The following is a 14,871-nucleotide window of genomic DNA, read 5'->3' as shown; positions in this document are numbered from 1 at the left end:
AGAGAGAACTTTATCAATCAGCTTCAACAGCCAACTCTAAACCTCAACTGAAAGCAAAACTAAAATGCTGGGGCTGTGCGAGCCTGACTCCATCCACTCAAGCTTCTTTTATCTAATTTAAAAAAAACACATTCAGGGAGTTCAAAGCGGTTTACCCACTATTTATAAAGCAGACATTCTAGCAACACCTCTCTGCAAGAGAAACAGCACACAACAAATATCTCTTAAAGGCACAGTACTGTCACATATTTCTTTTCCATTCTCCTGCTCGCTCTCCATACCTTGTTTCTAAAAAACGTTTTTGTTCATAAATATATTCAGTGACTTTGTCTCCACACCCTTATGTGGTAGAGACTTCTGAAGATTCACCATCCTCTATGTGAAGAAGTTACTTCTTATCCCTCCATCCAGTCAGTCCATCCCTGTCAAAACTTTATAAGTTTCAGTAAGATTCCTCTAATTCTTCTTAGTTCCAGTTAATACAAGCATAATCTACCCAATCTTTCTTAATATGACAATGTTACCATGCTAATATTAAATCTGTTTAATCTTTGCCGAATCACCTCAATGGCAAGAATTTTTTTCTTGGATAAGGAAACCAAACCTGTACATAATATTACACATATAATCTCACCAAGGCCCTATATAGCTATAGTAAAGCATCCTTGCTGCTGTATACAAACTGTTTTTCAATAAAGTCCAACATACCATTTATCTTCCGAATTGCTTGCTGCATCTGCATGCTGTTTTCAGTGACTGATGCATAAGGACACTGAGCTCCCTTCGTACATCAACATTTTCAAATCTATCACCATTTAAATTAAATTCTGTTTGTTTTCCCTGCCAAGTGAATAACTTTACACTTATCCATGTCAAACTGCATCTACCATGCATTTGCTCAATCAGTAACTTACCTAAATTGCCTTGAAGAATTTTTACATCCTCCTCACCACTTATAATCTCACCTAGTTTTGTGACATAAACAAACCTGGAAATATCACATTGGATTCTATCATCTAAATCTTTTTTGAACTGTAAGTAGCTGGGATTGAAACACTGAATCGTGTACATTCGCCCAACACTACAGAACATAAAATATAATACAACTGCTGAAAGTTGTAGAAAACCTTTGAATTCAGAGGATGTAGGTTGTCTTGTGATGATTTTTTAAATTCCAGATGCACTATATGATCTAGACATGACAAATTATTTGACCTTGTGAAGGGCAATTGAACCATCAAAGGATATTTGACTTCACTTGAAGAGGATAAAGAGGCAATTCATCTGCTGAGACAATGTTGGACTTTACTGGTCTTGGTCTGCTGTTTCAATAAGGATACCTTTTTGGTCAGGAACCTAGTTTCCTGACAAGTGAGCTTAACTATTGCTCACTGGGTTTTGGATCCAGTGGATTAAGAGGATGCGAGACCTCAAGAGGGCATACTAGATAAAATCCAACATTTTCATATGTCGAGCTCCACTTGCATTGTATTGGTGAATGCTCGTAAAGTAATTCTTCAGCCTTCAAAATTGCAGTTTGACCCATTGCTCTTTTGCTTGTTCTTTACATTGCTAACTATAATTCACTGTCAGCCTGTAATCCTATTTCATTCATGCCTCAGTCACTCTTCACAAGTGTTCTTGTTTCCTCTTTCCAAAACAGTACAATCTGCTTCAACTCTCAGTAGAACATGCGAGCACCCAATCTAGTGAGATACATAATTTGGGGTAGGTGTGTGGTTGAAGAGTGTGATGCTAGAAAAGCACAGCCAGTCAGGCAGCATCTGAGCAGCAGGAGAGTCGACGTTTTGGCCATAAGCTCTTCATCAGGAATGAAGGGGTGGCCCAAGGGGGTTGAGAGATAAATGGGAGAGGGGGGATGAGGCAGTGGGGGGGTGGGGGGGGGGGAGCGAGAGGTAGCTGAGAATGCAAAGGTAGATGAAGGTGATAGGTCAGAGAGGAAGGTGGAGCGGATAGGTCGGAAGAAAGATGGACAGGTAGGACAGTTCAAGAGGGCAGTGCCAGTTTGGAAGGTTGGATCTGGGATAAGGTGGGGTGGGGGGTGGTGTGGGGGAGGGGAAATGGGAACCAGGTGAAATCCACATTAATCTCATGTGGTTGGAGGGTCCCAAGGTGGAAGATGAGGTGTTCTTTCTCAGGCATCAGGTGGCAAGACTTTAGCGGTGGAGGAGGCCCAGGACTTAAGTGTCCTTGGTGGAGTGGGAGGGGGAGTTAAAGTGTTCAGCCCACAGGGCAGTGGGTTATTTAGTGTGTGTGTCCCAGAGATCTTCCTAGGATCAATGTTGAATCAAACTGGCGTCCCTGGTGCTATGAGGCAGCAGTGTTTAACCACTGTGCCATTGTGCTGCCTAAATTGTTTTGAAAGGTATGATGATGGTGCTTGTCATGGATTAATGGAAATTGGCACTGGATAATCAAGCTTGTTTGAAAAGCAGATGAGGCACAATGGACGAAATGGCCTCCTGCTGGTGTAGTAATTCTGTGATTTTGTGCTGCTTGTATTGCAGCTGCTGCTGGAGGTTTAATTGATGGAATCGCTTCTCCTCATTCCAAAGAGAAGCAGCATAAGTTGTTCCCATGCCTTGGTGAAGGCTGGAAGGAAGGTAATGCAAATAAAGATGAGTAAAATTCCTTCCAAAAGGTCAGAAATCACTTGCTGCCATGACCAAATGTGGAGTGCATTTACAATGCTCTTTTTAACTGTCTAGGTCAGATGGAACAAATATCTTTCATTCTTTTTAGCGTGCATCTATCTTATTCTTTAAGGAAAATATGGTACTATTCAAAATGAAGGAACAAGTTAGAAAACGTTTTTGAATGCATGAGGAATACTATTACATGCTAAACCCAAGAAAAATAATGAAGTGAAACATTAAAAGCTCAAAATACAGGTATAAATTTTAAGAAGAGTATCTAGTACAAAGGAAGAATGTACAATGGAGTTTAAAAGTTTTTAAGGTCTTGAATTCTGAGAGTCGGCACTGACACCATGGCTGATTAGTTGATGTATCGTATAATTAGCTGTAGCTCCTAGTGAGGATGTGTTTCTCCCACTTGCTTTATTACTAACACTAACTTCCAAGAAGTTGACAAAACAGGAAGACAAACAGCAAGCCTCTTTTCTGCTGAATGGATTCATTTTCTTTCTCTGCTCTGTCCAAAAGCTGTTTGCCTGAAATGCAGATCACTTGTGTATTTCCATGTCTGGTGTCACTGTTTAGTTCAAGCTCAATAATATGTGTAGGTCATCCCAAAATATGAAACATCCAGAAAGATGTAAATCAAAAATTGGAATTTCTTCACATCAGACTGAGTTTCAGCATTTTTCAACAAAATTTGAGCTTAGATTCTCTCTGTTAATCTTGTATTGGTTTCATGAGCTTAGTTCAACCTCATCAAGTGATCACTGCAACCATCTTAAATCAGTGTGTTCTCATTTATCAGAAAAAAAATTTTGCTTGTGATGATACTATGGCTTTAAGATGTGCACTTTGTCCTTGTTTTATTTTTGAAGACAGATTTTGAGACAGAGGTGTAGAGCTGTCTATTTGAATCCAACGAAGTAATCAGCTTTTGAAGCCTTGGGTACTTTTTTAAAGTTGGAATAATAGGAGCAGCCTGAATGGCTGGGGTCAAGCACCCCCAGAGCCAGGATTCTTAGTTTTAATTTTTGACTAGCAATTGTTGGGGTCTTGAAGTTGGGTTTGGAAGCTGAAGTACATCTCTCCCTGCTTCTCTCTCTTTCAGAGTTTTCTTTTGATGTTTTTTCCTCCTGAACTGGAGAATTGCTGAAGAGACAATGTATTTTACTGAATTTGCCTTTGCCAAGGGTGTATTTATAAGATAGTGCTATGTTGGAACAGTGCTATTACTTGAATATAGCATTCATGAATCCAGACTGAGCTGAGGAGGTTCTGCAGATTTTTCCAGATTTCTACGGAGGTGGATTGAAATGAAGTAGGCACCTATGGTACTCTTGTTAGTTGTGTGCTGCTGTCAGCTGAGGAACAGGTTAGCTCCTAGAAGGGGAAGAGCTGAAATTCATTGTGAGGAAGGCAGAGTTTTGAAGAATCTTGTTCCTGAGATTGACAACGTATTTGCTGTGCGAATTGTTGAACCAAGTCATATGATTTATCTTAGCTGTCTCTGTCTAAGTTATAGCTTTTAATCAGTAACAATTTTCTTGTTAATTCAGCTTTAACTTATGTTTCTTTTGGATGATAAGGTACAGGTAGCTATCTAAAATGATGCTTAAGGTTTGCTTTATCTTACATTTTTACAGTAAAAACTTCTCTAGTTTTAAAAGGTGGAATCTTGAGGCTTCATTCATTCAACAAGTAAGTGGGATTTTAAAAAAAACTACTTGTCTCTATCCACATTATAGCAGATTATATCCAGATTTACCTAATAGAACCAGGGAAGTGACCACTTGATTTCAGTCCCTCCCTGCATAAACACAGAAAAGGTTGGGATAACGTCAGAATAATTTCAATTTCAGAAGGTTTAACTCCCATTACAGAATACATGCAAATCTTTCTCCCTCCATCCTCCTTTCAGATTCTTTCATTTCAACTGGAGGCTGCTGGTTACCTTTCGTTTTTCCTCAAACCAGTCACCCAGTTTTGTGTTAGTCTTTCCACATTTAAATCTCTCACTGCTGAATCCTTCCAACTGGTTTGAGGCCTTCCTTGTCTTATCCTTCCTGTCAGTTCCACATCCATTCCTCATCACGTGTCCATCGCCTTACTTATATATGACTATTGTGATGAGATGTACCTTTAAAAGGAATTTGTTCTGTTTTGACTCCCTTGCAAGCATGTATTGTAAACCTGACACCAAACTGTCTGCTCTGTGCACAGCAATGTGGATAGATTTGCTTTCTTTTTAAAAAAAGTAGACAACAGAAGCATGAGTGGGTGGAGTCAAACTCGCACAGAACCAGGGTTTCCAGTTGGTGGAGCTGGGACTTTGGAGAAAGTTACAGCTTTCTCTGTTGCTGCTGCAAAAGCTTGTGTTCTCTCTTCACTGCTGGGTTCGTGTCTATCTGTTTTCCTTTCTATTTGCCTTTGCCAAGGATATTTATACGATGCTGATATATTGGAACAGTTAAGGTGTAGTAGTTAAAATGTATATTATTTTGTTAAATATTATGAGTTACAGTTAAGCCAATTATTTTTATGTTTTATTTTGTCTTTGTTTTAACTATATTGTAAGAATAAAGTGTGTTTTATTTAAAACTTCATAGTTTGACGAATTGAAATGCATCTGGAATGCAATACCTTACATTTGCCTTTAAATAAGAAAACTTTAGGGTCTAGGTCATCTCCTTAATATATTTTAAGTAGATTGGTCTGGTTCATAGCACTATAACATTTCAATCTCTTCTTGATTAACTTTGATCAATATTTCTATAGTCTTCTCTGATCCTATGTAGTTGTTACTGATCCTGCCCTTTCTCATCACTCCACGCATCCATCTCAGCATCCACATCCCATTAGTATCCAATCATTGTTCCTGTCTTCTTGACGTATGCTAGATTTCTGCACAATAAAGTAAGGCCAGACTCATAAATACCTTGCAGATTCTCTTTTTTGGGTTCAATGATATTTTTCTTTCACATCACACTCCAGTACACTTCTTTTAATTACTTCAAATAGAGCTAACTCCTTGCTTAATTTCCAGTTCTATATTTCATCTTCCATCAGTATCAACTTAAGATACTCAAAATCACTCATTTCACCACGAACTGTGCAACCTCAAGCTGATTTTCATCCTTAAGGTTAAACTGGCAGTCCATACTCTGGGTCTTTCAGCAACTGATGTTGAAATCTTCCAGTGCTTTTTCCAGTTCTTCAGATCAGTTCTATTCATATCATCCCCCCCACACCGATCATTGACCATAGCATTTTTGGTGTGTATTGGTCAGTTGGAAGACCCAATAACAATCCAGAAGAAGAATGATTTGGAGATGCTGGTGTTGGACTGGGGTGTACAAAGTTAAAAACGCTGCAACACCAGGTTATAATCCAACAGGTTTAATTGGAAGTACTAGCTTTTGGAGTCCTGCTCCTTCATCAGGTGATAATGGTTGCCAATATTTGGTGGAATCCAACTTTAGCTGTGAAATCTCCACTTTCACCACATTGCTCCTTCCTCTTTCTGGCACTTATTATACATTTTCGGTCATAGTTGACTGCACTTCTTAGGGACTCCTTACCTTCAAGCACTTCTCCAGACCTGTGCCCTATGCGTCCAGTCATAAGTCTTCTAGAGATTTATTAATACAATCTCCACGTTTCATTGACCTTTCTGATAATTATGTAATTTTTGTCTCAAAATGAGAAAGACATTATTATTCCATGCATGAATCTGAACCGACCTTCGTGGATTTCCACTATTCTCCTCAGTCTTTTGTCCATTATTCTCTTCCTTATCATGAAGGTATGAGGTAGGAAATTAATTCTTTGATAGCCTTGAAAAACTCCCACAATTTCAGAGAGGGAGTGGTCAAATTATAGAACAGGGCTCCCAAGGGAGATGCTGGAAGCAATTATTTATCACTTCATTCAAGATTAATGTCTTTGGGAAATAATACTTGGGATACAGTGAGTAATTTTGAGATGTAAAATCTAGAGCCATCTTGAAAGGTCTCTTTTGGATGTATGGTTCCCAATGATTTTCTTTGTTACATAATAGATAGAGATTTATTGCTATAATCAGCTAACAACTATTATTGTTGTATGTCTTAAGTACCAGTTTGACGAAGCTGGTCCATTCTCAAAATTACTGTGCCCTTGAGTTTTTTTCAGAGAGGGGGTAATTGGCCAGACTCCAAGTAGACTGGGTTTGAAAGGTTTATTTGGGCCCTTTTTGTTTATCCCTAACAGATGATGCCTCTAGTCTAAGGCTTTCATGTCTTTAAAAAAAGAGTAAACAAGGGAGTGTGACCAACTTTCTAGCTGTGCAGGTCAGTTTAATTTGGGGATTAGCTGAGTCAGGGTCACAATTGAAACTAGACGCTCTGTCCCTTCTTCTATGTTCTGATTTCGTAACCTGTAAACTTTTTGTGTCATTTTTACTCTTTGTGCTAAGGGGTTTGTTTATTGGGACTATTGCAAGTATTTTGCAACAGCACCATTAAGTCAGGATAGCCTGTCAGGTTCGGATAAGATAGGTTATTTGGGTATTCTATTTTCGGTTCATTGTCTTTCATTCCGTAATTTTGTAAATAAATTCTGTTTGTTTAAAACTCGGCAGTCTGACCAGCTTATTCACTCCAGGAATATCCACTATACGCTTACCTGAAAAACTTACAAAGTTACGATCTGGGCTACCTGCTTAAAAATGTTTTGAGAGGATCAGGCCTGGTCCAGAACAACCAGAATGATGGAATATAAATGATATGGACTATGGCCTTTATTCTTCAAGCGGTTCTTATGTTCTGTAACAAGTTTCAAAGTATAAAAATCTAACTGCAAACTTGTATGTTTTATTTCACGATCAGTCCAAAATATCCAAGTTTTCAGGGTTATGTTTAGCATACTAAGGAAAAACATTAAGATCGAGTGCTTTTTTCAAGGAGAATCTGGTAAATATAGTAATGAGGATCCGAACACCTGTTTTATTCCCCTCAAAGAAATTGAAGGAAGTTCATATAGGGAAGCAAGTACTGGTCTGTTTTGCTCAGATCTTAGATTACAGCAATTAGTATAATTATTTACCTAGCAGAACCAAGTGAAAATACCCACTTAATTTCAATCCAACCCTGCAGAAACCCAGAGAAGGGGGAGATAATGTCAACACAAATACATCATGGTAACAGTCCATGTCAAAAAGACAGGTAGTTTTTTTTCTTAAAGGTGATGTGGAGTAATATCTGATCCTGATACTTTTCTGCTCCATTGTTGCCTGCTCGTAATCTTCCAATGACATGCAGACAAGACACTAATCCAGCAGCATGCTAACCAAAGAAAGTCGAGTACCAGGAAATGAGATGACGCAAGAGAAGGTGTTTGAAAGTCTTCATTGCAAGCAGTCAGAATTATTTGCAGTACCTCATAGGTTAGCAATTCTAGTGAAAAAAGAATACCAGCAAACCCCATCACATTACTCAAGCATTAACATATCTTAAATACCATTGCATCTTTATATTCACATTGCAAATTAAACCCCCAGATCAAACCTTTTGCTCTGTAGCACATTAGTCTGTTGCTATAGGTGTTGATTTAGGAGAAAAATAGAAAACATTATTTCCAAGTTCCAATCTAACTCTCCCTCACCACATTTCAAAATCAATCAGCATTCTTCCATCATCATGGGATTAGCTCCCTACCTGATAGCATCCTGAGAGTACTCCCTGGGACTACAGTGGTTCAAGAAAGTCTCCACCACCTTCTCAAGAGCAACTGGGAATAGTAATAAATAAATGCCAGACTTGGCACTAATGGTTAAATAAATAAATGGCATAATATTTTATTGGTGAGACTTCAATGTTAGTTCCAATACAATTGAACCATCACTATTGGAACACTTTGATTAATATTATAAATTTGAGCATCTGACAGTTAACCTCATTTTTAAGCCAAAATAGGAAGAAGGCTGATATTCATCAATACATTCTCTTAAGTTGATGTTCATATTTTCTTAAAAAAATTAAAAATCTCACTTCTAATTGTTGCAGAAAAGGCATCCAGTGGTCATTCAAAAGTTCATTTCTGTATTTTTTTGTGAAGTATCCAAGATATGAAACAAAAGCTGTAACAAGGAGCACGTCTCCACACAGTGTTTTTTCCTGCTCCTTGAACTTGGCTATTGAGTCACCCCAGCGTATTTTCTCTGATACCAAACCTCCAACAAGTCTGTAAGAAATTGTTACTTTTTAATGTAAATATCTTCTGTTTTCTCCTATTTGTCCAGTTTGTATATTGCACAATTATAAACTAGGACAAAGTGTAGAAAGATGATTTGTTCACAGACTTTAACAGTGACATTCTAAATTATGGTCTAGCAGGTGTGCAAGTGAGATGCTAGGGTAATTTACCCTATTTTCCTGTGAAAGTAACCCAAAAGGTCAAAGCTGCTGTTGCAAAGTTCCTCTTAGCTTAATTACTGCCTACAAATGAGGGGAAGTTTGCATTTCACCATTTAGAAGAAATGACAGTAATCTTGCTGCCCTAAAGTCCTTCACAATCAACTAATTATTTTTGATGAGTATTAACTGACTTAAACTTTCCTTTCACAAAAGCAGATAAAGCTGAAAATGCCTATATTGAAGGGACCCTTAGACCTGGAATTGTAACCTGTATTTACCTTAGTAGCTAAGCATTGACATTCATCATGATTGCACAAGAAAATCCCAATGAAATCCAGTGTACTATCCAATAATAAGTCTAATGGTGTACACATATACAGTCCAGGAAATTGTGAAAAGATCGCCTTCTCAGGGTGCATCTCTGCTGCAGCCTAATAGATCAAGTTACTCTTTCTTATTTGAATTATAAAGAAAAAGATATTAAAGCGACAAATGCATACTGGTCCAATTTATCTTCCATAAGTTCCAGAACGGCCAGTACATTCATTTCCAATTTTTACTAGTTTCTCCCTCTGGTTTTAACATTTTGAAAATATTTAAACATAGGTGTAAGTATTTAAAATGATTAAAATAATTTAAAAGTTTTAGAAGTTCAATACAACCTAATACCATTTAAAAACAGTGTTGTTAGAACACCAGCCTGAACAGTGACTGATTTATTGATCTCAAAGTGCATGACCTTTTCCGAAGACATCAATGGGGTTTAATTTTGCTGAAAGTGGAGCATGCTCTTAGATCTTTGAAATTAGTTTGCCATGCTACAGCTTAGAGAGAGCTGATACATGAGAACAAGGTATTCATGGATTTATTTTGAGCAATTAGCAACATTTTTGTATGTCCGCCTGCATAGCAGGTATGTGAGACTTCATTTATGTTTCATTGAAGGAACAGCTTCTTTGACAATCCAGATTTTTTTGTATTTTTGCAGTTTAGCTCTGGAGAGTGCAGCTTATTGCTCAGAGATGAGAGTACTACATTGGGTCAAGGTGACATGATAATTTGTTTTAAAAATCTTAAAAGGCCTTAACCAATGACATTGCACCATAGTATATGAACAGCTGATCTTTCTTCTGAACATATTTTTTTCTTAGATATCTAAGAGGTCAGTGCTAACTTATTGAAAATAAACCAGATTTTATGATCAAAGCAGCATACCCTTAAATGGAGGTAAGCATTAAAAATTGCACAATTTTTCAGACAGTTTTGTACTGTAGGAATTGGAAATATGGAGCAAACTATGGGCATACTGCCGGGGCAGTGTAAATATTTTGTTCACTTGAATTAATTGGCCAAAACCTATTAATACTTACGATGTTGTAGAGTCCTTCATGAACTTAACTCCCTAAAGTATTGTGCATGGCACAGAAACACCAAGGAGGAGAAAGTGAAGTCTGCAAATGCTGGAGATCAGAGCTGAAAATTTGTTGCTGGAAAAGCGCAGCAGGTCAGGCAGCATCCAGGGAACAGGAGAATCAACGTTTCGGCCATAAGCCCTTCTTCAGGATTCCTGAAGAAGGGCTTATGCCCGAAACGTCGATTCTCCTGTTCCCTGGATGCTGCCTGACCTGCTGCGCTTTTCCAGCAACACATTTTCAGCACAGAAACACCAAGAGCTTACAATGTTTTGGAAGTCCTAAAATTCAGTGTTAATAGGCTGTTAATCATTAAATGTGAATATGCTTACCCATATTTAAAATGAGCGATTGAAGTAATACTTGAACAACATTACAATTGTACAAAGGGCCAAGGACCTAGTGTGTTTGTCAAACTCAATTTTTCATCCCACCACCCTTAGTATCATCAGAATTTTTTTCCAAGTTCAGTAACAGCTCAATAACGTAATGAAATATAACCCAAAGACAAATTATACATCTAAAAATTGTGAAAGATCTGGAACTGAGAATTTGCTCATTTGATTCTATTGATTCAAGTCCGAATTTACCTATTTGCAAGTGAAATTGTCCTGTTGGTGTTATCAGCTTCTTGCTGACATTTGAGTTTTTCAGATGTGGCTTTTTCAAATTCAGCTGTCAATTTTGCTAAATTATCATCAAGTTCCTAAAAATTAATATTGATAAGTTGTTAGAGAAAAAGATTGTAATCTAGAAACCCCTTTGTAATAATGCTTAATATTCCTGTTATTTTAAATTTTTAACATACTTAAGATAAAACAAAGATAGTGATTAGCTAATAATCATATTCTAATATGACTACTGTAATATTAGGCCTGTGTGACATTAGGACAATACAATACAACATTCTCTTTATCATTTTCATGTCAGAAATATTAACACCCATCTAAATGAAAAGTAACAAATAGATTGTGTTATAAATCATTAAATTTAAAAGATAATATCCAAAATAATATTTATACTTATGCACTTAGATAACAATATATTATGACTACTATATTTTACATTACTGTTGCAGTTAAGTTTACACTTGCATATCACTATTATTATGCAGGGTGCTTCAAAAAGAATTGCAGGTGCCAGATTGGAAATTAATGGAAATTTGAAGAATGTTACTAAGTTCTGAAGAGACATTCTAAGAGAGAAAAGAATGTGAAAGTATGCAGGATCACACCAAAGTGAGAAGGGAAAGATTAAGGATTCATTTTCAGAACTGCAAAGTTAGTAGAGCTGTACTATTTCCCCTGAAATTAAAAAATAAAATTTAGCCTTTAATTTATAAATTCAAAGATTGTAATGCCTAACTTTGGCATGGATTTGGGACTTAATAGATTTGACGATTGTCTGCGCAGATTGAATCCAGGCTGTTCCACTACTAAATTGGCATACATTTTATTTTATGCCCATTTTAGTCCACAGAAAACAGGTGCAACACATACAAATTTTTGTCCCAAAGAATTGTTGGGTGCAAAAGCATGTCAAATATGAGTTCCTAAAAGCATCGGAATTTGGCAGTGATTTACCAGAGTACGAGGTATTATCTGATACACAGCAAACATTTGTCCAGTGTAGACTAGGATTGGAAAGCCTTGTAAATAGGAATGCGTACTTTGAAATCAATTCACTTGGTCCAATGGAATTTTGTGTTGTTTAGGGCAATGCTGAGAAACATTTAGTATAGGACAAGATGTAATGGTACAGGGAGGACGAGCCATTTGGATGCAAAACTGGCTCAAAGTTAGGAGACAGAGGGTGGTGGTGGAGGGTTGCTTTTTGGACTGGAAGCTTGTGATTAGCACTGTGTCACAAGGATCGGTGCTGAGTCCACTGCCTTTTGTCATTAATATATATGATTTGGACGTGAACATAGGAGGTATGGTTAGTAAGTTTGCAGATGACGCCAAACATTTGTGGTGTAGTGGACAGCAAAGAAGGTTACTTCAAAGTACAATGAGAGCTTGATCAGATGGGCTATTGGGTCGAGGAGTGGCAGAGGAATTTAATTTAGATAAATGTGAGGTGGTTCATTTTAGAAAGGCAAATCAGGGAGGACTTATATACGTAATAGTAAGATCCTGGGGAGTATTGCCAAACAAAGAGACCTTGGAGTGCTGGTTCACAGTTCCTTGAAAGTGGAGTCATGGGTAGACAGGATAGTGAAGAATACATTTCGTATACTTGCCTTTATTGATCAATGCATTGAGTATCGGAGTTGGAAGGTCATGTTGTACTGTGCAGGACATTGCTGGGGCACTTTTGGAATACTGCATTCCATTCTGGTCTCCCAGGAAGGATGTTGTGAAATTTGAAAGGATTCAGAAAAGATTTACAAGGAGGTTGCCAAGGTTGGAGGGTTTGAGCTATAAGGAGAGGCTGAAGAGGCTGCGGCTGTTTTCCCAGGAGCATGAGAAGCAGAGAGGTGACCTTATAGAAGTTTATAAAATCATGAATTGCATGGATAGGGACTTTTCTCCGGAGTAGAAGTGTTCAAAACTAGAGGAAATAGGTTTAAGGTGAGAGAAGAAAGATTTAAAAGAGATTGAAGAGCAACCTTTTCACGCAGGGGGTCGTGCATGTCTGGAATGAGCTACCGGGGATGTGGTGAAGGCTGATACAATTGTAACTTTTAAAAGGCACCTGGATGGGTATATGAATAGGAAGGGTTTAGAGGGATGTGGGCCAATTGCTAAAGAGTAGGGCTAAATTAACTTAGGATACCTGTATGGCATGGATGAGGTGGACCAAAGGGTCTGTAGGGATTTTATAAAAATTGGCAGCACGGTGGCTCAGTGGTTAGTACTGCTGCCCCCCAGTGCCAGGGACCCATGTTTGATTCCAATCTCAGACAACTGTCTGTGTGGAGGTTGCACATTCTCCCTGTGTCTGTGTGGGTTTCCTCCGGGTCCTCCGGTTTCCTCCCACAATCCAAACATGTGCAGGTTAGGTGAAATGGCCATGCTAAATTGCCCATAGTGTTCAGGAATGTGTAGGTTACATGCATTAGTCAAGGGTGGATTGCTCTTCGGAAGGTCAGTATGGATGTGTTGGGCTGAAGGGCCTGTTTCCATACTGTAGTGATTCTATGATTCTAAAATATATAGTCTATTTCCATGCTACAGCTCTATGAATCTATGACTAAGGGTCAGGACATCAAGTTTCAAGTCCAATCTGTTCCAGAAGTGTGTCTGGACAGGGTTGATTGGAAATGACTATAGCTAGTAAAGTGTATCAAATTCTTGGCCCTTCAGACTCCAAGCATTATTTTATGGCCTGTTGTGACTTAATTATGTCCCAACCCGATGCCAAGAGACCTAACTCAAGTCCCACCTGTTCCAGCGATATTTAAACACATCACTGAACAGGTTGATTAGACAATGTCCATCATAGTATAATTGTTTTTGTGTAAGATAGAATTAGGATTTAAAAGTCATTCAGAAATAGCTTGAATCACAATAATCATTTATGGCCCACTTGGAGATGATATATTGTTATGAAGTTGAAGGTGTGCACTGACCTTTAAGAGAGAGTGAATGTTGTTTTGCACTAAGAGCTTACAAGCACCTGTCATATGAATAACTAGCAGTCTCAGAGTGTACTGGAAAATTTAAAATATGTAATATTTGGCTGTGAAATAAATACCTGAATTGGCTGCTGTTTTGACAACAATTCGAATTTGAACTGATTGGTTAAATTATGCCCCAGGATACTAAAACCCAATTGAGTTTGAATTTATTGTTTTGCCAATCTCGAACCAATAAGATGATCGGATGTTGGGGGTATAAAAAAGCAGGAATTTTAAAAGTCACACAGAGTAACTGCCATTGAAAGAGAGAGAGAGAGAGACAAAAGATTGAAACACTCTCTATCAAAGGTACCTTTTCATATAAAAAATATTCTCATTAATAGAAAGTAGAATGCCCAGAGAGATCTTCAGCCAGAACAAGCAGACACCAATGATGACAGCCACTGTATGGTTTTGAAATTAAGTTGATGTAAGAGTTTTATTAGAACAGTATATTGTCATAGTGTTGGAGGCAAATAATAAGCAGTTAAGAGAAAGGGGGTCTTAGAGTTGTGAATAGTTGTAGTTTAGTGTTCAGTTTTAGAGTTAAAGAATAAATTGGTATTATTTTCTTTAAACAGTGGAATTTTGGAATTCTCTGTCACTCATATTTTAACGGATTATGAGGTGAGATGAGCTTTTCTGGGTGTTTGGTTTCATTAACAGAAGGGTTCACTGCCATGTTGTAGCAATATTTAAGGCATATACGCAATCTGACAAATACACAACTTTTCAAGTACATTATTCTCTATCATGCATATTAAAAATTCTTAATAATACTTAAA

General features: G+C 37.7%; 1 protein-coding gene across 1 annotated transcript in view; it reads right to left on the bottom strand.

The window, feature by feature from the left end:
- LOC122562216 (dynein axonemal heavy chain 17-like) overlaps window positions 1–14,871 on the bottom strand; it is a 471,020-nt gene that overhangs the window by 56,218 nt on the left and 399,931 nt on the right. Inside the window, exons 61-62 of the mRNA XM_088000362.1 lie at window positions 11,055–11,170; window positions 8,687–8,879 (exon numbers count right to left, since the gene is read on the bottom strand). Coding sequence (XP_087856488.1) covers window positions 8,687–8,879; window positions 11,055–11,170 — 309 coding nt within the window. The remainder of the gene's footprint in view (window positions 1–8,686; window positions 8,880–11,054; window positions 11,171–14,871) is intronic.

Source organism: Chiloscyllium plagiosum, unplaced genomic scaffold (assembly GCF_037043375.1).
Source record: "Chiloscyllium plagiosum isolate Xiang-an unplaced genomic scaffold, Cpla_swu_hap1 HiC_scaffold_25, whole genome shotgun sequence".
Taxonomy (NCBI): domain Eukaryota; kingdom Metazoa; phylum Chordata; class Chondrichthyes; order Orectolobiformes; family Hemiscylliidae; genus Chiloscyllium; species Chiloscyllium plagiosum.
The sequence above is the reverse complement of the archived record's forward strand: the minus strand, read 5'-3'. Positions and strand labels throughout refer to the sequence as shown.